The sequence below is a fragment of the Musa acuminata genome, chromosome BXJ3-3, assembly GCF_036884655.1.
Source record: "Musa acuminata AAA Group cultivar baxijiao chromosome BXJ3-3, Cavendish_Baxijiao_AAA, whole genome shotgun sequence".
In the NCBI taxonomy this organism is placed as follows: domain Eukaryota; kingdom Viridiplantae; phylum Streptophyta; class Magnoliopsida; order Zingiberales; family Musaceae; genus Musa; species Musa acuminata.
Genome location: NC_088351.1, coordinates 32,502,075 through 32,527,874, shown reverse-complemented (window position 1 = coordinate 32,527,874; position 25,800 = coordinate 32,502,075). Strand labels below are relative to the sequence as shown.

General features: G+C 41.2%; 4 protein-coding genes across 5 annotated transcripts; 1 reads left to right on the top strand and 3 right to left on the bottom strand.

Moving 5' to 3' along the window:
• Window positions 1-509: 509 nt before the first annotated feature.
• LOC135633973 (thioredoxin-like fold domain-containing protein MRL7 homolog, chloroplastic) lies at window positions 510-10,231 on the bottom strand. 2 transcript variants are annotated; one of them, XM_065144045.1, is made up of 5 exons: window positions 9,470-10,231; window positions 1,331-1,415; window positions 1,056-1,167; window positions 850-964; window positions 510-754 (listed from the first exon to the last, which is right to left on the bottom strand). In XM_065144045.1, exons 1-4 carry the CDS (start codon window positions 10,201-10,203, stop codon window positions 861-863), a joined length of 1,035 nt encoding a protein of 344 aa, XP_065000117.1. In that variant the 5' UTR covers window positions 10,204-10,231; the 3' UTR covers window positions 510-754; window positions 850-860. The 2 variants fall into 2 exon arrangements, with proteins under 2 accessions (XP_065000117.1, XP_065000116.1); XM_065144044.1 differs by having other exon boundaries at window positions 510-739.
• A 1,014-nt stretch (window positions 10,232-11,245) lies between these two features.
• On the bottom strand, window positions 11,246-18,864 carry LOC135634374 (uncharacterized). Its single transcript, XM_065144797.1, has 8 exons — window positions 18,729-18,864; window positions 18,495-18,639; window positions 16,820-16,889; window positions 16,570-16,729; window positions 13,660-13,741; window positions 12,469-12,685; window positions 12,247-12,311; window positions 11,246-11,791 (listed from the first exon to the last, which is right to left on the bottom strand). Exons 1-8 carry the CDS (start codon window positions 18,839-18,841, stop codon window positions 11,537-11,539), a joined length of 1,107 nt encoding a protein of 368 aa, XP_065000869.1. The 5' UTR covers window positions 18,842-18,864; the 3' UTR covers window positions 11,246-11,536.
• Window positions 18,865-20,673: 1,809 nt separating this feature from the next.
• On the bottom strand, window positions 20,674-21,438 carry LOC135632313 (uncharacterized). The gene is made up of 2 exons (XM_065140779.1): window positions 21,228-21,438; window positions 20,674-21,146 (listed from the first exon to the last, which is right to left on the bottom strand). Exons 1-2 carry the CDS (start codon window positions 21,359-21,361, stop codon window positions 20,909-20,911), a joined length of 372 nt encoding a protein of 123 aa, XP_064996851.1. The 5' UTR covers window positions 21,362-21,438; the 3' UTR covers window positions 20,674-20,908.
• A 1,702-nt stretch (window positions 21,439-23,140) lies between these two features.
• LOC135633799 (uncharacterized) lies at window positions 23,141-25,789 on the top strand. The gene is made up of 2 exons (XM_065143715.1): window positions 23,141-24,760; window positions 25,461-25,789. The coding sequence occupies exon 1, from the start codon at window positions 23,199-23,201 to the stop codon at window positions 24,750-24,752; it is 1,554 nt and encodes a 517-aa protein (XP_064999787.1). The 5' UTR covers window positions 23,141-23,198; the 3' UTR covers window positions 24,753-24,760; window positions 25,461-25,789.
• Window positions 25,790-25,800: the final 11 nt, after the last annotated feature.

Below are 25,800 nucleotides of genomic sequence, written 5' to 3'. Positions count from 1 at the left end.
TTAGTTGAGCCCTAAATCACCTGTCTACCTATGTGCAAACCGTTAGTTGAGTCCTAAATTGCCTACCTACCTATGTTGTAGTCGAGAATGATAAACAAGACATTGGGGTGAGTTTGATCAAAAAAATTAAGACGATAAATCAAGGAGACGTGAGCATTGATGTAGGATGAAGGCACAATGAGTCCTAAATCGCCTACCTACCTATGTTGTAGTTGAGAATGATAAACAAGATATATTAGGATGTGTTTGATCTAAAAGACAAGAGAAAGAAAGGTAAGACGATAAATCAAGGAGACGAGAGCATTGATGTAGGATGAAGGCACAACAGGTCCAACAAAAGCAAAGATAAAATAATATTTGCACACAAGAAGAAACACTCTTATGATAATTTTTAAAAATAAGATGTACAAAAATTTTTTAGAACTTTTGATGGGCAAACACATAAAATACTTAATACTCATCAGCATTGATGGGCATGCATGCAAAGAATTCTCATATCTCATGGGGTATTCATGCAAAAGAACTCTTTTCTTTAATTTCTTTTTGCTTATTGAGCAACTCTTTGGGTGCATGTCTACACTTGCGATGTTAGACGTGTGCCTTCTTAACAGGCGCTTCTTTTTACCTAGCTAGTATGAACAAATGTCATCCAAGACTCTGGTAACTGATGCTCCATTTATATTGTGGTGGGTCACCGATCATCAACACCTCAAGCTAGTTGAGAGCTAAGGTTAACAAGCTGCATATAAAAAAACTAAATTCGTAAATTGTAATGGTACCACCAACGGACAGACACAAGGGAGAAGAGGCAATATGTACATCTAAATCAGCAAAGAAAATTTAATGTACCTGGATACACTTCAAAATGGAGAAGACACTCTTGCGGAATCAACCCACGATGGCCTCTTAGCATTGTAGTAAAAATGTGCAATCATTTGCACCAATTCATCTGATGTCCTAAACTCTACAAATCCGACATGGAAGCATCAATTAACTATCTGGCAAAAAAGGCAATTCATATTTTGATAAGCTTTTTATATTTGAACTTCTCTGACCTTTCTCTCTGTAGAGAATCTTGTTTCCTTTCAAGAATAATAGCTCGGGACATGCTTTGACATTCAGAGCATAAGCCAAGTCTTTCTCGATGTTGATGTCAATCTTGATGGTCTGCAGCACATAGTGTTGCATCACTTTTTGCCATGGTCAAAATGTGAACACAAAGGGAAAAAATGACAAGTTTTTAAAAGTAGAAATGCCTCATAAGATATCATTAGATATCAGAAAAGAGGTTTGAACTAATAAATTTAATAATGAAATAAATGGGGCGTACCCTTGGAGGTAGTCGATCCTTAGCATCCCAATATACCTTAGCTGCCTTCTCCAGCTCCTTTAACAACTTCCAGTTATGAGCTGCCCTGTGAAGCAGCAAACAGAACATTCTCAGAACACAGCAATCAGGTGCTGATCGCATAAGAAAATGCAAACTTGCCAACAAATAATGACATGTGCACAATTCCAAGATTTTTGAACCCATCATTTAACTGTTTTCAGTTATTTTGAATTGAAATATGCCCTTCCATGTAAGTCAGCCGATCTTGCCAATTCAGATCAAAAATTTTAAGACCTTGGATGGAAATGTCTTCATTCCTAAACTCATACGGGTTATCCCTTTACCCTCTCTTCGTTTGCTCATGCCAACTACTGTAGATTGTATATTTTAAATTTGACACTGACAGTATAGGTTCAGCCTCAAGGGTCCGATGAAACATTGATGTTGTAACCCTCCTTACAGCTCAAAATCATGCATAACCTAACTTTTTCTAAGATACCCATCAAAATGCATCAGATAATTAGCAGATAAGCAAGCGTCGAGTGACTGGTTTGCATTGTGTATTAAAATCCATGATATGGGTGCCAATCTGGATTATTCTTCCATGCTTATGAAACAATTTATAGTTTGCAATGAGTGGCCACTCTGTCACGACCTTAGCTGGAATTGCCTAAGGCGTGAGGCACCCTTGCGGCCAAAGACTCGAAGTTAGCGTGCGTTGCCAAAGTCGCGGGTCACCCGTGCGGCAAAGACGCGAACTTAGCTTGCGTTGCCTAAGTCGCGCTTCGCCCTTGCGATCTTGCTCCGCAAGGATCAGCCACTTTGTAACCTCTCGCAGGTCCCGAAGGACCTGTAAAAGAGAAAGAAAGTTAGATCGAAAGAACGAGCAACGGACAAGTCCCGAAGTCTCGCGAAAAGGGAAGCTTTACAAGCAAATCGTCGAACACCTTGTGTGCACAAGAGAAAAGAGGGAGAGGGAGGAAAACAAGGCTTTCAAGGATGAACGAACAGCTGCAAGCCCACAAACAGCCGCTCACCTGGTCCCAGGCGCAACACCAAGTTCCCGTAAAGGTCACGTGCGAACTTGCGAAAGAGTGTTCAACGCCCGGTATATAACCGAAGCTCCATCCAGCCCGGTGCCACCTGGGGGGTTCCTGGGGTCTGAGATGGCTGACATTTTGCTTTGACGAGACAGTTCGCCGCGCGAACTCGTGGCACGCGAAAACGGGGCTGATTTGGGCTGTTTTGGGGTTGTTTTGCTCGGTTCGGTGAGCGGTCGCATTGCAACGCTGCAGCTTGTTCGAACTTACATATTTACAAGCAAAATGACCCAAAACCATAAGAAAACCTGCTGTCAAGCAGCTGTACAAGCGGGTGTGAGCGACGAACGGATCGTTGAACGGAGTTGTTGCGGGTGCGCGACGACCGTTCGTGACATTCTCCCCCACTTAAACTGTCGACGCCCTCGTCGACGCTTGTTGGTAGTTGTTGATGACTTCTTCTTCATGTCGCAGGGCGTCTTCAGGCTCCCAACTGGCTTCAGTTCGGGGAAGCTTTCGCCACTTCACCAAGTACTCTGTCTGCTCCGTTCCGTTGGGTAGCTTTATCTTGCGGTCCGCCAGAATGGTTTCCACTCGCTTCTCGTAGGAGGCTGTGATGGGAGGTAGCCGAGTTGGAACACTTCGAGAAGCATCTTGCGGATCCGAATGGTAGGCCTTCAGGTTGCTGGCGTGAAGAACGTTGTGAATTTTGAACCACGCCGGCAGCTGTAACCTGTAAGAAACATTGCCTACCCTGCTGATAATTGGGAAGGGCCCTTCATACTTACGCACCAATCCTTTGTGAACTCTGTTCCTGAAGAATTGGAGGGATGCCGGTTGGAGCTTTACCAACACCAAATCGCCAACTTTGAACTCTTGCGGTCGCCTTCCCAAGTCAGCCCACTTCTTCATCTTCTTTGCCGCCTTCTCCAAGTAAGCCCGCGCAATATCTGCATTTCGATGCCACTCCTTTGCGAAATGATAGGCTGAAGGACTACTTCCAGTATACCCAATTGCCATGGTGTGCGGAGTCGACGGTTGTTGTCCTGTGATAATTTCGAAGGGGCTTTTGTTGGATGCAGAGCTCCGCTGCAAGTTGTAGGAGAATTGGGCAATGTCCAACAGCTTCACCCAATCTCGTTGATTGGCACCCACGTAGTGCCGGAGATACTGCTCCAAGAGCGAATTTATTCTTTCAGTCTGACCATCCGTTTGGGGGTGGAGGCTTGTAGAGAAGTATAACTTTGACCCCAACAATTTGAATAGCTCGGTCCAGAATCGTCCCAGAAACCGAGCGTCTCGATCACTGATGATATTGTGTGGGACTCCCCAATACTTCACTACGTCTCTCATCATCAGTCTGGCCGCCTCTTCTGCTGAACAGTGTAGGGGAGCAACAATGAAAGTTGCATACTTCGAAAACCGATCGACTACCACGAGTATCGATCCGAGTCCCCCTACAGGTGGCAAGCTTGATATGAAGTCTAAGGAAATGCTCTCCCATGGCCTTTCTGGTACGGGCAACGGCTCCAAAAGTCCCACCGGCTTCCGCTGCTCCACCTTGTCTTGTTGGCAAGTAAGGCACGTTCGAACATACTCCTCCACATCAGTCCCCATCTTTGGCCAGTAGAAGGCCCTCTCCACGAGAGCCAACGTTCTATGAATGCCGGGGTGTCCAGCCCAAAGGGAATCGTGACACTCTTTTAAGAGTTCACGCCTTAAATTGTCCACTCGGGGAACATAAACCCTATTCCCTTTTGTGTAAACAAGTCCCTCCTGGACCCAGAATCGTCGTGCCTTGCCTTCTTTGATGAGCTGCATCAGGATAACTACCTGGGGATCACTATACAGTCCATCTCTGATTCGGGAAAGGAAGTTGGAGTGTAACTGACTCGCTTGGCCTCTGCCCTCCAGTTGTGCAGCATTCACGTGTTCCACTTTCCGACTCAGCGCATCGGCCACGACATTCGCCTTCCCGGGCTTGTACTCCATTGCCATGTCAAATTCAGCCAGGAAGTCCTGCCACCGTGCCTGCTTTGGGGAGAGCTTCTTCTGAGTTTGGAAATAGCTCAGGGCGATGTTGTCTGTCCTCAGCACAAATCTCGACCCGAGGAGGTAGTGTCGCCAAACTCGTAGGCAGTGGATCACCGCTGTCATCTCCTTCTCATGCACCGGATATCGCCTCTCGGTCTCGTTGAGCTTGCGGCTCTCGTAGGCCACCGGATGACCTTCTTGCATGAGTACTCCACCAATAGCAAAGTCCGAAGCATCTGTATGGACTTCAAAGGGTTCTCCATAGTTTGGCAATTTGAGCACTGGTTCTTCTAGAACAGCAGCCTTCAGATCTTGGAATGCTATCTCACATTTGTCAGACCACTTCCAAGGCTGCTCCTTCTTCAGCAACTCCGTCAGTGGGGTTGCCCGCTTCGAATATCCCGCAATGAAGCGTCGGTAGTAGTTGACGAAACCAAGGAAGGATCTCAACTCTGGCACCTTCTTTGGAGTTCGCCATTCCGCCACTGCTTGCACCTTCGACTTATCCATCCGAATGGAGCCATCACCGATTTGATGCCCCAAGAATAGGATCTCAATTTGAGCAAAGTAGCATTTCTCCCTTTTTACGAACAACGTGTTCTCCCTGAGAACCTTGAAAATTGTCCGAAGGTGCTTGACGTGCTCCTCGAGCGTTTGGCTGTAAACGACGATATCGTCCAAGTAGACGACCACGAACTTATCCAAATACTCCTTGAATAGCTGGTTCATGAGAGTACAGAATGTGGCCGGAGCGTTGGTTAAGCCGAAAGGCATCACCAAGAACTCAAACGCTCCATATCTGGTCACGCAAGTTGTCTTTGCTTCGTCGCCTTCAGCAATGCGCACCTGCCAATATCCCGACCGAAGGTCGAGTTTCGAGAAATACTTCGCCTTGCCCAATTGATCGAACAAGTCCGCAATGAGCGGGATGGGATACTTGTTCTTCACTGTTACTTTGTTGAGGGCTCTGTAGTCGACGCATAATCGGAGACTCCCATCTTGTTTCTTCTGGAAGAGAACTGGAGCTCCGAAAGGTGCTTTTGAGCTGCGGATGAGACCACCGCTTAGCAGTTCACCTAACTGCTTTCTGAGTTCTGCCAACTCTGGCGGGGGCATGCGGTAGGGTGGTCTCGCTGGAGGCTTCACTCCTGGCTCCAGCTCGATGCTGTGATCCACGCCTCTGCGTGGTGGAAGAGTCTTCGGCAACTCGGGTGGCATAACGTCTTTGAACTCCTTCAGGACGTTCGCCACCACAGCAGGTTCTTGAATGGCCTCTTCGTTGAGTGGCTCTAGCTTCATAGCAGCCACGAATGTCAGTTCGCCCTTTCGCACCCCTTTCTTCAATTGTAACGCCGAAATATGTTGGGGCTCCTTGGTTCCTCTCCGAGAGACGGGAACCACGCAGGGGTCATCGCCTCCCATCATACATAAGGAGTTCAAGAACGGCATCGGCACCAACTTCGCCGCGTGCATAAATTCCATTCCAAGAATTACTTGGAAATCGTCCAGTGGCACGGCCATCATGTTGGTGTTTCCGCTCCAAATCCCGATTTTGATAGGAACACCCTTCGCCAACCCGGAGATTCGCCTGGCCTCCGAGTTCACCGCCTTCATTCGGCTTGGGCTCTTCTCCAATGTCAACCCAAGTCGTTGTGCTTCGCGATCGGCTATGAAGTTGTGGGTAGCGCCCGTGTCCACCATTGCACGGGTCATTTGGCCATTCAGCTTGATGTCCACATACATCAGTTCACTACTTCCTGCTTTTTGTGCCTTGGTCTTCATGTTCTCCCCCACTTGACCCCGCATAGCGTTCAACAAACGCATTGCTCCCATTCGGGGTCCTTGCGACTCCTCATCGTCGCTGCTGGATTCAGAACTGCTTGAGCTAAGCGCAACAGCTTTGCCCTTGTCTGATCGGGGAGGGTGGATGGAAGCCGTTAATGCATTGAGTGCCTGTTTTTGTGGGCACTCCCTTACCATGTGCGGTCCTCCGCACAAGAAGCATCCTCCAGGTTTTGAGACCTTGCCTTTCGGGTTCGGCCCTTTGTGGGAGCTCTTCTTCTTCTGTTCGCCCCCGAGTTCCTTCCCTCGAGAATGTTTTGGAGGGCGATTGTTTGAAGATTGTTTCCTTCTCGTTGGGTCTTCAGAGGAAACGAAGTCGGTGAGCCTTTCTGCAGCTGCAATTGCCCCGACCACGTCGGTAACATTCCTTCGATTCAGCTCCTGTTGAGCCCATGGTTTCAAACCATCAAGGAAGCTGAACAACTTGTCCTTCTCGGACATGTCCTGTATGTCCAGCATCAGTGCAGAAAACTGCTTCACATAGTCTCGGATGGTAGTACTTTGGCGGAGTTGTCTCAACTTCCTTCTCGCGACGAACTCTGTGTTCTCCGGTAGAAACTGAGTTCTCAACTCCCGCTTCAAGTCTTCCCATGTGTCGACTCGACACCGACCTTGTTGGATCTCCTCCCAACGAGTTCGCCACCAAAGTTTCGCATCTCCATTCAGATACATTGTTGCTATCGAAACTTTGGTATCTTCAGAATCGGGCCTCGTAGCTCGGAAGTATTGTTCCATATCGAACAGAAAGTTCTCGAGCTCCTTGGCATCTCTGGCCCCTCCATATCCATGGGGCTCAGGTGCCCTCAAGTTTTGTGGCGGTGCAACGCGGGTGTTGCCTCCTCCCGCATTTAGCGTTCTTGTGAGCATAGCCACCTTTGCCGTGAGTTCCGCCACAACATCCTGTGAGTGTAGCACGGAGTCCTTGGTGTCATCAGACAGTCGATCGACTAGGGCCTCGACCTTGTCGATCCTGGACTCTGCTTCCTCTTGCGAGCTCTCTACCCCAACAAGCCTTTGTTGGCCATGGTAGAGTTCCTCCATGCTCGCTTCCAGAACATCCAGGCGGGTTTCCGCCGTCGTGAGTCTCTCCTTATGACTCTTTTTCCCCGTTAGCGCACCAGATTGCGCTTCCTCCGCTCGCGGAGAGTTGCCAACTTCTCGCTCATCCTGTTCGCTGCCGCGATCCTCGTGAGCGGCTCCAACAGCATGAGAGCGAGTGTGCACATGCAGCCCACCTGCGGCTGCTTGGGGCAAGGTTCCGGCTTGCCCCGTCTTGCTTGATTCGCCACGATGCTTTGCCATGGCGAAGTTGCGAAGTTCGTTCGCTATTCGATCGAAAAGCTTGCCCGCTCTGATACCACAATGTCACGACCTTAGCTGGAATTGCCTAAGGCGTGAGGCACCCTTGCGGCCAAAGACTCGAAGTTAGCGTGCGTTGCCAAAGTCGCGGGTCACCCGTGCGGCAAAGACGCGAACTTAGCTTGCGTTGCCTAAGTCGCGCTTCGCCCTTGCGATCTTGCTCCGCAAGGATCAGCCACTTTGTAACCTCTCGCAGGTCCCGAAGGACCTGTAAAAGAGAAAGAAAGTTAGATCGAAAGAACGAGCAACGGACAAGTCCCGAAGTCTCGCGAAAAGGGAAGCTTTACAAGCAAATCGTCGAACACCTTGTGTGCACAAGAGAAAAGAGGGAGAGGGAGGAAAACAAGGCTTTCAAGGATGAACGAACAGCTGCAAGCCCACAAACAGCCGCTCACCTGGTCCCAGGCGCAACACCAAGTTCCCGTAAAGGTCACGTGCGAACTTGCGAAAGAGTGTTCAACGCCCGGTATATAACCGAAGCCCCATCCAGCCCGGTGCCACCTGGGGGGTTCCTGGGGTCTGAGATGGCTGACATTTTGCTTTGACGAGACAGTTCGCCGCGCGAACTCGTGGCACGCGAAAACAGGGCTGATTTGGGCTGTTTTGGGGCTGTTTTGCTCGGTTCGGTGAGCGGTCGCATTGCAGCGCTGCAGCTTGTTCGAACTTACATATTTACAAGCAAAATGACCCAAAACCATAAGAAAACCTGCTGTCAAGCAGCTGTACAAGCGGGTGTGAGCGACGAACGGATCGTTGAACGGAGTTGTTGCGGGTGCGCGACGACCGTTCGTGACAACTCGGTAAATTTAACATCATTATATACTACTCAAAGTACCCAACATATGTCACCATATGATTGTTTCTCTTTTCAGTCCATAGAGAAACAGATTATTTCCCGTTACTACATTCCTTTTTCACACTAGATTGCAGAATTTATGTTTAAAACATAACCTTCTTCCAAATCTATGTTGCCCACTCTAAATTCCATGCCTTTGTTACCCAACCCTAGTCTACTAGACAAATAGCCAAGGCTTCACATGGAGAACAATCAAAAGACGATGCCTACGCTAGTTTCGGAATCCACAATGAAGACTCTTATAACACAAATTAACCATACGATAACAATTGGGCACTCAACTGCTTCCAGTATCTCCCGATTCATTTGATGTCTTTATTTTACATTTACAATTTTTTGTCTAACATGGAAGGACTGGGCATCACTTGACTCACAACAGCAGGTTCCAGCTGAGTTAAGAAATTCATCTCCATTCACACATCTACAGACTTATACATTGAAATAATTTATTCATGCTGGTGTTCTCCAACTCAGATTTACAATAATACTTGGCATTGTAAGCACTGGAGCCTTTCTGCTGTAACTTGTACTTTCAAGTACGTTTCCTCCCAAAATTAGACCCATTCTTGGGTTATATCAAAAAAAATCATTATACAGCCTGCAAACTGCTAAGAAAAGTGCTACATTCTTGTCGAACTGTATGGGTTTATATGCAGTACCTAGAAATCTAACAAGATGTGGATGGGATCAGCAATTAGCATTTCATATTATGACTCTAAATGACAATGAAAAAAAAAACCAAAAGAAAGCAACTCCATCCAAAATAGCATCTTGCTTTGACCTCTCACAAGTTGTTAGAGCAACATTCACTACTCTGTCACAGCTTCATCCCCACACAATTATCGTTTGGCTCTTAAGCATCTATACGATATGATTGACATTCCAATACACCTATTATAATCCCACTCAAAAGACAAGAGTATATCAGTTTCATCATTCATGAGTACGAACATATACAAAAGAATCAAACTGCAGAGGAGAGAGAGAGAGAGAGAGAGAGAGTATCACCTGTTATAGCGTTCGAACACGAGAACAACGAGAGGGCTCGGGTGGAAGGCGAAGCTTTCCCACTCCAAGCAATTGATCTCTTTCACCCATCCCTCATCCATCTCCCCCTCCCAATCGATCTCTACCCCGTCTTCCACCACGTTCTTGATCGGGTGCTTATCGAAGTACTCCGACGCTCTGATTCCCCACCCGACATCCGCATCCAACGGCCAATCCGGATCGTCCTCCTCCACCACCACCTCCTCCTCCGCCTTCCCCTCTCCCTCCGAGCCCTCCTCGGCCCTCCTCTCCTTGAGCACCCCTTCCTTCCCCTCCAGCACCCCCGCGCTCTGCTCCCGTATCGAAGCGAACGTTCGCTCGAGCCGATCCCTCACGAAGTCCTCCACCGCCGCCGCCTCGCTCCTGCGACCGCGCCTCGGCTTGCCTGGTATCGTCGTGGGGAAGGCATCGCCGGCACCGGGGCCGCCCTCGACGGCCTCAGTTCCTTGCGGCGGTGGGTCGGGCTTCGGCGGCCGACGGCCTTTGACCTTAGGTTTAGGGTTTCGGTCGGCGGCAGCGGCCGATGCCGAGACGTGGGAGGAGGGGAGACGCCGAGGGGTTCGTGAAGAGAAGGTGAGAGATCGGGAATAAAGGTTCCGGTTTGGAGAGAGAAGGAAGAAGTGCGGGGACGAGGAGGAATGTTCCGAGCGGAGACTGTACAAGGTTTCGGGAGCGAGTGTCGGAAGCAGTGACATTTCTTCCCCTCCTGAGGCGGCGGGGACGAGCAGGATAAGACGCGGTAATATATAAACGTTTTGTTCTAAAATATTTCTTATTAAAAGAAAAAATTAAACTCTAACAGCCGTTGATTAATTTCGGACTAATTTCATATTATCTTTGCAGTTAATTATCTTTAACATCATGATCTTACAGTTTTAAAAATATTTAAATTCTTTTTTCTTAATTTTGATGATGAAAATACTGCATCCGAAAATTAATATTAAATTAAAATTAAAAAGTAATTGTATAATATTATTTTAATTAATATTAGTTTCTTCTAATGTAATTTCTATGAAAATACGTCAAGAAATCAATATTATTTTTCTTTTGAACAACGGAAATAATATTACAAAATTATATTTTTAATCGTATGTTAATATTATTTTAATATATAATAATAAATATACTATTTTTACTGATAGAATCGACGACGAAAAGAAACAAGATTTAATGTTTTATGTTCAAAACATTCGTAAGAATAAAGATCTCGATATAATTTTTAAAAATATAAAAATTAAGATATTAAAAATAATAAATTAAAATAATTGATAATTAATCTGTTAATAATTTTGGACGATTAAAAAGGTACAAATTATACAATTTTTTTATGTATATTTCCAAAAAAATTGAGTTTCTTTGAACATCAAATCAAAATACGTGGGATCAAAGAAGCCACGAAGATTTAGCTATAAGCCACAGGTTTTTTCTAACCCAAGCTCCAAGTGTTCTAATGAGAAAAGAAACAGAGATGGATGTCCAACTTAAGTAAAAAGCGAATATAATCCAACGCCATAAGAACATTAAATAAAACTGTGCAACAAGGAATCATCAAAAGCCTGCACATATCACCAATGGCAACATGCAACGAAAGTTTGTGTACTTTTTGGGGTTCAAAGGATCAATATTTTCATATTTAGCAATAAGAATGATGACCCATAAGAAATAATCGTTTTTGCCAACAATTGACAGCTAAGACAGTTCTACTTCAGCAAATCATGAGTGTCAAAAATATCTCTATGAAGATGAGAATCGGGACAGCATCAATGATCGAATTAATGTGAAATATTTTTCATGTTCCACAAGCTTGGAAGTCCCTCTTGAAAAGAGTACAGATCTCAAAATATAAGTCAAAATAACATTGTTGAAGAAAGAACCAACCTTGAACGATGAAGTGTATGTGCTCACCAATATTCCTTGTTATTGATAAATATTGTGGTATCAAAGTCTCCCCAACTATGACCATTCTGACTCCCAAATTGCATAGTGACTGGAACAAAGATGTCATGATACTCGACGAAAGTGGATTTCCTACCATGTAAAAGCTGGCAAAACATAAGATGGATAGGCATCATATTTGCGGGCCAGAGATTGGACCGCATCGAATCCAGCAGTTTCTCCAAAGGTACCAATTCCAAGTTCCGTGGCATGGATGCCACATGTGATAAATGCTGATGCAATCCCAGTTTTATTTGCGCCCTTTATGTCATGATGAAGGGAATCACCCACCGTGATACAATCGCATGCATCTACACCAACCATTGCCATGGCTGCTGAATATATCACCTGAAGCAGGAATCACATCACGTTAAATCTAACATGTTTACAGTAAACACTAGGTAGAAATCTAGCATGTGTATTTTGAAGTGCAGTAAAATATCATGCAATTGACTGCATTCATATTGATGTGATTAGTACCTCAAAAACAACAGAACCAATTAACTTCTTTAGCCAGCAGAATTAACTTCATATGCCACATATGCATCATTCTATGAAAAATCCGCCCCATAGAAAAAAGAAAACATTAACTTGTATACGTCATCTGGCTAAATGATGAAGTAGAAGCCTTAAATTATTCATTTAGCGCCTTAGCTTGTGTGGTTCCACTTTAAACCTATCTATTGTCTTTGCTTACTCATCATCTGCATATATGTCCTCTACATCACTATAGAGAATGGTAAAGAAGCAAGTTACATAATTGAGGCAAGGGTAAGTACACATAATAACTAGCAAAATGTCACCTTTTCTGGCTTTCCCATCCATTTTACTTCACCACCAAGCTTTTCATATTTATCTGCCAGTGTTCCTACAAGAGAGGAAGAGATAATATTACTCGTAAAAAGCTATCTGAGCTCAGAGTGAATTGATACAAAAATTGGTAAAGTGAATTAGTTAATAAACTAATCTAAGATTAAAGATATCAATAAAATCTACACGCAATAAGAGTATAGGGCCAACTTCACCAGGCATAACACGCAATGCTCTAGCTTCAACAGTAACATAATCTGGATTTGCTACTACCATGGGAATTTTTCTTTTGGCACACATCTCCAGGATTTGCCCAAGATCATCAAGACTCATGGGTAGTGATTCGCCGGAAGGAACACCAAGTGCTTCTGTGCCATGAGCAAGTACAAAATCTGCATCATCCACATTGCTCACAACTTGCAAGCCCAAGCCCTGTAAGGTCAAATCACAAGCATCTACTAAATGTGCCTTCAGTTTATCAGCAAAAAGAATGCAAGCTATATTCTGTCATTGTTAACTAATGTGGACTCTCTTAAAGGTGATGGTTGTTTAATCAGGTCATTCGATTTCTTTTCTCACTATTATGTTGCTTGATTGCTTTTATTTTTCGATCACAGTCTTAGAGTCACAGTTTAAAAAAGGAATCGGCATGTTTTGTCCAGGTTCTAGAAATTTTATGGCATTTCCCAATTAAGCAAATTGAGATAATGTGTGAGCTCTTCGGACTGGCACATCATGGTTACACCACAACTGGCACTATAAAAAATTAGTGTATACCTCTAACCCTACATCTGAGTTAACTCTTTTCTGTCAATTGAACAGAAATTGTGATGAAGCAACCAGTATAAGGCACCAACCAACCAAGATTAATGTACAGACCCCTAACCTTAGTTCTGAGTTAACTCTTTTCTGTCGATGTAAAAACAATTGCGATGAAGCAACCAATATAAAGCAACAACCAACCAATATGAATGTGAATAATTAAAGGAAGAAATTTCAAAGTTCCGAATCTTGTTTTTAGTCACCTTTTCTTCTTCATGGGCTTCAAGGGAGGTAAATTACAAGATCATCAGTCTTCAGAGGATATCTTTGAACCTTCAATACAACTAAATGTAGATGCATAACAGCCAAGAGTAATCCATACGCAGCTAATATCCAGATTGCCACATGCGAAAGTTTAATGATCACTAAGAACATAAAAGTTCTAGAATCAAATACCAGCACAACTTTAGTTGAGATGATAATTTAGTGTTCAACTTATGCACTTAAAATGATGCGAGTTTGACATGCAAAAGTTTAATGATCATGAAGAACATAAAAGTCATAGAATCTAGTACCCACACAACCTTAGTTGGGACTTGGGATGATAATTCAGTTGTTCATCTTAAAGAAGAAGATTAGCATACCTCAAGAGAAATTGCACCTCGATCACTCCACGTCATGTGAATGCAAGATTTTCCGAGTTTTGCAAACCATGGATCATCCCTCCTGATAACAAAAGGGAAATGACACTAACAGTGATAATAATATCCTCTCATTTGCTAAATCATTTTTATAATTTTTTAATCATTTAAAAAGGGTCTTATCGCTAAAGTTACAAAAACTATAATCTCTTCTCAGATGTTTAAAATTCTGGTCTGTTCATCCATGTAAATGTTGAGAAATAATGTAGCAGCTAGTTTAGATGCGCAAGCATGTTTGCAATTTCAAAAAATCCATGAAAATTAGCAATTAGTAATAAATCTAGACTATCTGATATTCATAGTAGATGCAATAAACTAACCCTTCATCCACAATAAGATTCTTATTCAGATAATACCTTTAACTGGAGGTTGTTGATCCTCATTCTGTGATATCTAATTTATATAAACAACTTTTCTTCCAGTCTCTCTTTCCCTATCATTTTGTTTTATTATTGTTCCCCTTCCACAATTTAATAAAATTTTATCTCTATCATTCTAGTCATCTATGGTAAAATCTTTACTCTTTTTCATTTCATGTTTTCCCTTTTTCACGTGACTAGATCCTCACAACTGTGTATTTCTTGTACCAAGCAATATATATCTGCTTTGGTTTTACTCTTGAACAACCGATAAAACATAGTTAGAAATCAAAGTCAACTAATAAATTCTTCGATCCAGCAAATGCTCCTATCTCATGTACAATCAATTTTTTATGTAGTTATCCACAATTCCACATTCCATCCTGACATGTGGCCATACACCTACTCCAAGGGCTTAAGGGTGCATTTGGAAACACATTTAAAATGTGCATTGAGGGCCCAATGCATATTTCAAATGTGAATTGGTGTTTGGTAAACATTTTTCAAATCGCATTTCGATTGGATGCTACATTGTAAATGCCCAAATGCGGATGCTACCCTAAGGTAGCATCTGCATTGGAGAATTTGTGGAATGCTAATATTTTTTTTTGATTTCCTAAAACACCCTACTATATTATCTAAAACCACAAGATTGTCATTATATAATAGAAACTCAAACCATAATTTTCTCATCTCTTCTCTTTGACGTTGCCCCTTCTCTCACAAGTCCACCTCTGTCAGGTCGCCTGCTCCATCTCACGCCTGTTACGCCGAAGGACGCCTAAGGTATCATTCTATTGCATCCTCCATCTTTCATTTCCTCTCCAAAATGTCTGGATCCTCTACTGTCCATCTTGTTTCACAAAAGAGACAGATGACATGGTTCTTTTTTTCTGTTCTATCATTCCATTGATTCCTTCTCACTGGTTTGCAGTTGCTAAACTGCAGATTATTACAGATCAAGTCAAGGAAGGGTTGGATGACTAAAAACACTAGTATTTAACTAATTTTTAATGAACAAAAGACTACAATCTGTGGACAACATGGGATTCGTGGCTGGTTATCATCAGATACGAAGCATAAATTCTATTGTAATGTTACAACCTGAGTGTTACAGTAGTGTACCATGATTTAAACATATTGATTTATTCTTGCATCTTCTAAGAGATAGATGATTTGACTTTATTGGTTAAAATTTTTACACTATAAGTTAATAGCTAGGATCGTGATCCAACAAACACCTTGGGAGAGTGCTCATGATAACAGATGATTGAATTGTGCTCCATAAATGATTTCTTGTCCATAAACTTTAAGCTCTGCATCAATTTCATATTCACTAATAATCACTAAATATTAACATTCACATGGATGGTGTTGAGAGGGACTTTCTCTAGATATTGTGCTTATATAATAGTAACTTTAAGTTCTGCAAAGCATATTCTCCTTTGGTTCCAAAAGCTAACAAGTTCTCCAAGTATAATTTTGAGGTATCTGTCACATAATACAAACATGGTCATATCTTGTTATCCATTTTAAATTTCTTGTACCTTTCTTACATTGACTACTTATTTATTGTTGTTGTAAATAGGGGTGAAAAATATCCCTCTTTGATACTGATTTTGTCACAACAGACAAGAGAGAGAAGAGAGGAGAATAAGAGAAGAACAACGATTGTAATTGAGGGAGGGGAGGAATGGGTAACGTACCTGTAAAACATTGGATTTAAAATCCATTATGTTCATGGGTTTTATTTTGGTTTATTACTGCAATGAGAATTTTTTTTTTATTTAATAGTACATATATTTCTGTATTATTTGTACATAAAATTATTTGGTTATTTCTTTGTTTCTTTTTCAAAATTTCAGTAAAAATTACTTCATTGTTCAATCTTTATCCTCAATCCAATCCAACCAATCCCAAATCCAATCCTACAAACATGGAAATACCTGCATAATTTATTTAGGTTCCCTTAAGAAACACAAAGGATGTATAAGTTAGCAAAGCACGAATACCAAAAAAAACACATGATGATCTATAACACACCCAGTTCCTAAATTAAAAGGTTGAGAATTACTGATACAGAAATGAAAAGCCAAATCTATTGACTATCACAAGATGATATGGGGAAGATCGATGAAAGAGAATGTCAGCTAATAATAACAATCACACTCTGATCTTATAAGCTTATACTCTGTTTCATAATTCGTATTTAGTATTCAGATGCATAAAAGAGAGAAATTAAAGATCTTAATCAATTGGAGAATATATGGATTTGTAAAAGTTCCATCACAATAATATACATTAGTTTTGTCAACTAATGTCCAAAGGCAGAAAAAAGAAACCCTTCAGCAAAAATGTAGAAAAACTATCAGATCTGCAAAGCTGGCACTGTAACCAAGAGGTCCAAAACATCTCGTTATTATTTAAATTGCTGCAGAAGTGGGAAAACAGTAATGTATCAACTTGCAACCATCAAGAATAACAGGAATCTGACCTTAGAAGATATTGATGAGTCAACTCTCCACTAGTGATGGCACCAGAAAAAAGAGAAGAATTAAAACCAAGGCTTTTTAACTTCTCTATCGTTGTACATGATCTCCGTGAAGAATTGCTTATGATCACAAGTTTTGCACCATGTTCAGCTAGCTTCTCTACTAAAATGGTACCATGTGGTCAGTAACAAAACATGAAACCACCATTTATTTAGAGCAAGCTAATACTAAAGCAAGAAAAATACAGCATACAAGTATAAATGGCTCCAGGATAAGGCTTTTTCCCATCATGAAGAACTCCAAATTGATCCAAGAACCATCCCTGTCACAAAGCAAGAAACAAGCATTAAGCTCTAGGCACTTTACTGCTAGGTTATTACTATCAGCTATCTAATATTTAATCTTTGATTTTTTTTGCATTCTTATCAGTTTTAATATGAATGCTCTTGATTTAACTAAATAACTGCATTATGCAAAACTTTAAGGACAGGAAAGATCCATGTTACCAACCTTAAATAATTGGGACATTATGGCTTATTGTAATTGCTGTTGATGTTGATGTTGTTGTTGTTGTTCTTGTTGTTGCTGTATTTTGTTATTATGTTGATTGTTATGGGATTTCTTAAATGATAAATACATGAGGTCATACCAACTATACACTGCAAAACAGAGGTCTGTCAGCCCAGCTATACTGGGGTAACGTTGACCTATATAAGGTCATATCATACCAGTGTCAGCTTATCTTGACTCAGAACAACCGGGCCCCCTTAAAAGCTTAAATTAATTATCCCGAACACTCCAATTTTTTTCTTGTGAACTTTCATTATTCATTTCTGCTTTCTTAAGTTGATGAACTGAATTTCTACATAACTCCAAACTTTTAGTTAGATTAGGCTTTCTGATATTAAATGATAAAGTATGTCATGTTTTGGGGTTTCAATATCCTGCTCTATAAACAAAATTGATGCCTTCAAATGCCAAGACTATTGTTATATCATCTGGATTCTAGATTGCTATCCTAGGTCCTTTGGTTGACATTCGTCAACACAAACATTTTAACAGAATGGAATATTGTAATGCTTTTGCTAAACTCTGTAACTTCCAGGTGACATGCAGTGATCAATATGACGTCCCTAAAGCCCATGAAACAGCACCACAGGAACCAATATCAGAAGCTAAATGGGACCAATATCAAAAGCTAAATTCTGCAACCTTCGATTTCTACTTAATGGAACCTGCAGATATCTGCACCTACACAAATTCAACTTACAAAATAGTTAAAACAGATAATTTCTCTTCCAGAGCTCATAATAGGATATGGATGCTAGTGTTATTAACTCTGATCTGCATCATGATCAGAGATTCACTACAACTTTCATCGTATGTGATTTTTACTGAATTTGCATATATAAGGCAGTTATAAGCATCCCAAAATAATGCAATGGAATTTAAATTCAGTGTGATAAACAAAAGTAGATGAATCTTTGTCCAGATAACAATGGGGTAACAACATACAGTGAGTGGGACAGGTGTGACAAGTGCGCCCTAAAGTTCACTAGATCTCTTTTTGCATATGGAGTTCCAAAATGAATCTATTAATTGTCTAAATATACCCTCTATAATTTATAAGCTTACATATTGGTTGCCTTATGTGTTTGTCTCCTTTTTTTTTTCGTAAAATTGATAGATTCTAAAGTAAAACCCAATTAAATTAGATCTAGGATGCCACCAAGCATTATAAACTGTTATTGCCCCTTGTGTTAACTAGCAAAATCTTACTGCCCGAATAACGAATAGAGAAACAAGTCAGCCTGCATTTGGTCGTTTTTCACTTGTCTCTAATTAACAGTAAGCTTATGATTCCCAAAAAAGAAGCAGCCGGGGAAAATCATACTACTCCAAGGAAGATAAGGGGGGAAGATCATACCTTGAACCGACCAGACTCAGCTAGGGTTCGGATCCCATCCAAAGACTGAGGAACCTCCACGCTGCTGGCCATCCTGCTACTGCCTTCACCGCCGCCGGGAGCGATCGAGCACCTCGCGGCCATCCGCCTCACCTCAACCCGGCGCCTGAGATGGACGCCAAAGAATGGGACTCCTGGGATTCTTAAATCGGCACGAGCGTACAACAACGGGTCGCAAGGGAGAGAGTTTGATACCGTCGGGTTCGAACGGATCGCTCGGCGAGAGGAGGAATCGAAGGGAAGTGGGAGGGCAGCGACGACGGCACCGATCTCATGTCCCCTCCACACCCACCTCCCACACCCGTCATTGCTTTTCATTGCTAGAAGCACAAGACACACTTCAAGATTCGCGCTACCAGATGTACTTTAAAAATTGTGCTACAAAGTGGGGGAAAAAAATTGAATTTTTAAAATATTTTATGTAATATTCTTGAGAATTGCAGAATTTGTGTATTTTTAATAGTTTGGATAATTAAGAAAATTTTATATCACCCAAAAATTTAATAATATGACATATTCCAAATTATATTGTTCTTAAAAATTAAAGGTGAAAGAAATTATGATCAATATATGAAAATTTTGAAAACATTTCATGGGAATTAAAATCCTTGATAATTACAAACTTTATGTATTTGATAGTGTTTGGGTTAAGCTAAAATAAAGACTATTATAATGATTTTAGTTCCGATTTGAATTGTTAAATTTTTATAATTTTTAAATATAAATAATTTTTTAAATATATTAAAAATATATAATTTAAGTATTTTTTTAAATCGTTATCAAGTCTGAATCGAAATCATTGGTTCCAATTAATTAAATTTTGGATTCAAATCAACAAATTATCAATTGATTTAGTTTCGATTCCAACTCAATTTCGATTCGAACTCAATGACACTCCCGAAAACTAATGTATACTATATTATCAAAACCTATGTAATCTATTTTGTTCTTAAAGGTTGACACACAAACTGTGCTGCAAGGCGAAAGAAGAAATTATTTACAATGATATGAACATTTTAAAGCAATTTATGTGAATATTAGAAGATTCAAGTATTTATAAAAAATCATAAAAATGTATATCTCACTCCCAAAACCTAACAACATGTCCTATTACCAAAATTTTTGCATTCTAATTTGATCTTAAGAGTTCATTATTACGTGATTATGATGAAAATAATAAATACCCGCTCTTCTTGGAAAATGTACTCATAAACTCAAATGGGAATTGATTTTATGAAACATTTAATTCCATAAAAAGGGCAATTAATTGGCAACTGGTGGTGGTATAAAACTATACAAGTCGAGAAGTTGATGGGATCTCATTGGGTCATTCTATTGCATTGAATTGTATCATATACAAGATAGATTAGTTCCCTCTATGTATGATTCACATATGACCCAATAAGTTTATTGGATCCATAAAGAGAGAGTCTCTTCCTATTTAGAATCAGAGTCCAACTCTTTAAGGAGCTTTAGATACAGACAATAAAACAAAGGATCTTACCAATTGTTAGAGTTGATTTGTGGTTTTCTGATTTCCGAATATAATCTGATATATATATATATATAATGCATTTAATATTTCCGAATAGAGTTGATATATATATAATGCATTTAAAAATATTATTTGGAGTTGATTATTTTTAGTATTTTAAAAAAATATATATAATGCATTTAAAAAAATCGTAATATAATGCATTTAAAAATATATATTATTTTTAGTATTTTAAAAATATATATATAATGCATTTAAAAAAATCACTAATATAAAGTAACTCTCACATAGAGATCTAAGGCATAAATATTATTTGGAGTTGATTATTTTTAGTATTTTAGTTTCTATACTTTCAAAAATCGTAAAATATTTAACTCCATTGTTCCAACAAAATCTTTTTCTCTTGATTTTTAATATTATAAAATTAATTTTTAACTCTATTTAGAGATCTTAATATTTTACTTTCGTAAGTATAAGAATTTTAATATAACTTTCAAAATTGCAAGAGTCGAAATACTAAAAATAACTAATTATATGGGATGATATATAATTAATCTTATTATTTTACACAGTTGTAGGTTCACTATTTACATAGTGATTATTGCAGAAGCAGCAAACATGAATCTTAAGCAACTCTCAGAGATCTGAGGGCACAAATATTACAGCAAAATATTACTACCGAATAATAGGTTTAGGTGTTAATTTCCATTGAGATTTGATGTCGAATGTAGAATGCTTTTCTTTGCAGAAGTCAGAAGCTTCCGATCTATACATTTGCGAGTCTATTGCAGAAGTAGCAAACACGAATGTAAATTATATTTCGGACAGAGATCTCAGGCACAAATATGACAGCAAAATGGAGTCGGTGAGCTGAGGAACTTCATGGAGATGGCTCGTTGATGGACTTGCCTTGCTCCCTCAGCTTGGCGACGGCTTCTTTCATGGCCTCCTTCCGCTTCTTGCTCGCCAGCACCTTAGCCAGCACGCCGCTCACGTTGGGGTCGGCCTTCTCCTCCGGCGGCGGCGGCGGCGGAGAAGGACGCCGCTTCACCGCGTGAGCGCCTTGTGGGGCCACCGAATAAGCGACTCCGACGGCGACCAGGCCGTAGATGAGCTGCCTGGAATCACATTGGACGGTAGCTAATTAACACCCGCCTTACCCACATCAATCGAAGCAAGGAAAGAGGAGAAAGTGCTACCGTCTGCGGTGGAAGCGGACGGCTCCGTCGCCGCATTGTGGTTCTGCGAGATGCTGACGCCGAGGGACTCGCTGCGTCGCGGGGGACGATGGAGGAGAAGTCGGTCGGGGAAGCAGCGGGAGGGAATGGGCCATCGTACGATCGTGCGGTCGGTGGTGCAGTAGTAGTAGAGATCGGATCCTTTTCGTGTCGACAGGAATCCAGAGAAAAGGGAGAGTGGATAGCGTGGCGGTCCAAATGCATGGTTGGGACGCCCGCCATTGGCTGGCCTCCGGATAAGGTTTCTCTCACTGAGATCAGGACGCGGAAATTGTTTTTGTTTTTTGTTTTTGTTTTTTGTTTCACATTTCAATTCCCATTGCAAGAGCAGTAGAGGCAGTGTGCAGTCAATTAAACAATATGATATCTAACATATGAATTTTTTTTTTTTCTGATTTAGAGAATTGTTTCAATATTTTCTGATTTATTCAGCAAACGAACAATTTATTGTTTTCCTATTTTTCTATTTATTTTTTACTTTCACCTATAATATTTTGCTGACATTTGAGTCTTTAAATAGGCCCATAACCTATAATATTATCCCAAGATACTATTTTTAGGATCAAATCAAAAATAGTGTATCATATAAACGGACTAGTCAACATGAATTGAATTTTTCATAAAAGATTCGAATTAGATATATATTTATCTTTGTTTTTCTAATTTAGATAATTTTATATTTATTTAATATCTGAAAAGTTTGTCAATTGTTTTTATTTTCTCCATGTTTTTCTATTTCTATCAAAATATGATGGATAAATGTAATATTTTTTAATATTTGAGCTTCAAAATAGGTCTGCAACCACTAGTAAAAATTTGGTCAAGAAAATTTAATTGCTAGTATGCAAGACACTATTTTTAGGGTTAAATAAAAAATAATATATATTTTTATGAAAATTTTGAATTACATCCAAATGGACATTATTATAATTTTTCTAATTTAAAATTCTCTGATATTTTTGTGATTTATTCCATGTTTGGACAATCTATGATTTTTTTTATTTTCTCCATATTTTTCATTTTTTTAAATATGATGGATCGATATAATATTTTTTTAATATTTGAGCTTCTGAATAATTCAGTTGGACAACTAATAGTAAATATTTGGTATAGGAAATTCAACTCTTGGCATACAATACATTATTTTTGGGGTTAAATAAAAAAAATATTATACTATATACATGGACATCTATTATAGTTTTGAATTGCACCCAAATGGACATCTATTATAGTTTTTCTAATTTAATTTTTTTATATTTTTTCAGTTCATTCAACATTCTAAACAATTTATGATTTTTCTATTTCTTCATTTTTTTCTATTTTCCACCAAAACATGATAAATCTATGCAATGTTCTTTACATTTGAGCTTCTAAATAGGTTCACAACATGTGGTAAAAATTTCAGAAAACTTTAAGTGCCGGAATGTGATAAGCTATTTTTGAGGTCAAATAAAAAAAATAGCGTATCATATGTATGGACTGATCAAAATACCCTGATATTTTCATCTTATTTATTCACTATCCGAATAGTTTATCATTTTTTTTATTTTTATTTTTTTATATAGGTGATAAAGTTAAACCACTGGTGATAAAGTTAATTATATAGGTCTAAAAGTCACTGTTTTGGATGAAAAAATAATAACTTAATTATCCAGGGGTAAAAAGATAAAGTTGTTTCAAATTAGTAGCGGATAAGTGCACATTAGATTGGCCCGTGGAACAGTTTGTCGCACCGTGGGCCGAATTAGTGGGCCGTGTGATGGGGATCAGCTTGGACCGTGGGCCGTATTAGCGGGCTGGCTCGTCACCGACCTTTAGCTTGCCGCACCGCCCCAGAACCCTAATCCCGCGTATATATTCCTTCCCATTTATCCATTCAGTCAATCGATCGAAGAGGAAGAGGAAGAGGAGGAGGGCGTCGGCATCGAGGATATGTCGGATCTGTCGGCGTCGGGCATGTTCGTGCCGTCACAGACGGTGGGCACGGTGCTGTGCTGCATCTGCGGGGTGGCGATGCCACCCAACCCGGCTAACATGTGCGTGGGCTGCCTGCGCTCCAGGGTGGACATCACCGAGGGTCTCACCCGCCACGCCGCCGTGGTCCACTGCCCGGAGTGCCGCTCCTACCTACAGCCGCCGCGCACCTGGCTCCGCGGCCTGGAACCGGAGTCCAAGGAGCTGCTCGCCTTCTGCCTCCGCCGCCTCCGCCTCCCCCTTCGACGCGTCCGCCTCGTCCACGCCGAGTTCATCTGGACCGAGCCCCACTCCAAGCGCCTCCGCCTCCGCCTCCGCGTCCAGGCCGAGGCCCTCCATGGCGCCATCCTCGAGCAGTCCCACCTCGTCGAACTCACCGTCCACGACCGTCTCTGCGACGCCTGCTCCAGGTCTCAGGCCAACCCTGACCAATGGTCCGCCGCCGTCCAACTCCGCCAGCACGTCTCTCACCGCCGCACCTTCTTCTACCTCGAGCAGCTCATCCTCCGCCATAGCGCCGCCACCCGCGCCCTACGCATCGGGGAGACCGACCACGGCCTCGACTTCTTCTTTGGCTCCCGAAGCCACGCCCTCAAGTTCGTGGACTTCATTACCGGCGTGGCCCCCGTTCGATCCCGCTCCGACAAGCAACTCGTCTCCCACGACCCCAAGAGCAACCTCTACAACTACAAGCATACCTTCTCCGTCGAGATCTGTCCCGTGTGCCGCGAGGACCTCATCTGCCTCCCGCCCAAGCTTGCGAACGCCCTCGGCAATCTTGGCCCTCTAGTCCTCTGCACCAAGGTCACCAATTCCATTGCCCTTCTCGACCCGTTCACCCTTCGGAGCGCCTTCCTCGACGCTAACCAGTACTGGAGGGCTCCCTTCAAGGCACTGCTCACCGGCCGACAGCTCGTGGAATACATCGTTCTCGATGTCGAGGTGGAGTCCGCTGAGGTTTCCGTCGGTGGGTTCAGGTACATGCTGGCCCATGCACAGGTTGCGCGTGTGGCGGATTTTGGGAAGAACGATACGATGTTTACCATAAAAACCCACCTCGGTCATCTCTTGAATCCGGGGGATTATGCCCTCGGCTACGATCTGTATGCAGCGAACAGTAACGACTTTGAGATCGAGCGGCATAAAGGTCTTATTCTGCCCGAGGCTCTTCTGGTGAGGAAGAGCTACCAGGAGAAACGGACAAAGAATCGTGAAAAGGCAAGGTCTTGGAAGCTGAAGAGCCTGAACATGGATGTGGATACTACCTCCAAGGGCAGAGCCGATGAGGAGAAGAGGAATACTGAGTACGAGGAATTCTTGAGGGACTTGGAGGAGAATCCTGAAATGAGGTTCAATATATCTTTGTATCGTAACAAAGAATATCAGCCATCAGAGATGGCATCTACGGCTGATGGGGAGGATGTTCCTTCGATCCCATTGGAAGAGTTGCTTGCTGATCTTGATCTCAGTGAAGACGAGGACAGTGAAGAAGCCGGCAACATGAAAGAATGAACTGCATGGTAATACATGTTAGTTGGATCCTTCCTACTCTTTTCTGAAAGCATTTTGCCTTTTCTTTATTATTTTCCTCTAGAATAACCTGAATCTCTCTGCTTTAGCTTATACAAAAGAATGGTTGGTTCAAAGTTTAGAGTTTGTCACCATTTTGTATTAATACCTTACGTCTGTTCCATGTAAATGTTTGACTGTGGTACTTAATTGGCTCTTTTTTGTCCTCAAGAGTCAATAATTATATTATGTTTGTAGGAGCTAGTCCATTTGGTTGCACAAGTCTGTTGCAGTAATTTACTTTGATTTGATAAAACTGAAGTTCTGTTTTAGGCTTGCATTATGTTGCTTTACCTGTTTATTTGTAGTCTTCCCTTTTATGGGTCTGAATATTCTTTTTGAACCAAAACTTATAAATGTATCATCTTCCTTGTATAATGATCAAAGTTATAACACAAAGTTACTTGATGATTACCAGCATAGAGCTTTTGCATATTGCAATTACCAGGCTAAATTATGTTTGTGGAGTTCATGCTAAAAATGATGTTGAGGTATAAGGTTGAATCTTGATTTTAGTGATTCTTATGTCAAGCCAAGATGGGGCATGTTACTGAGATTCTTGAAACATAAAAAAAAATTTAAGCAAACATAAAAAACTTGTAGATCATTATTTGTTTTTAAGTGAGTCAGCTTGGATGATTGCTTCTGCAGGTGTCGTGATTGACACTTTATCCATCAGATAAATCCAGAAGAGTTGGTTTTGGTTGGGCATACTAAACCTGCATAGTTGAGAAGGCTATAACCGATGACCATAAAGTATTTGATTCAGTGAATCTTGAGAGAGTTTTTTGTTTAGCTAGTGGATTCCTGTATACACACTGGATCAAACAGCTGGTTATTCCCTGTCTATTGAATTATCCAAATACTATTAGCAGGAATACCAGTTCTTCTTATTTAGCTGTATTTCTAACATGCAAACAGACTAGCAAGAATTTGAATATTTCAATATTCTTTATGACTTAAAATACTATTATGGCATACTTCCTTTGGA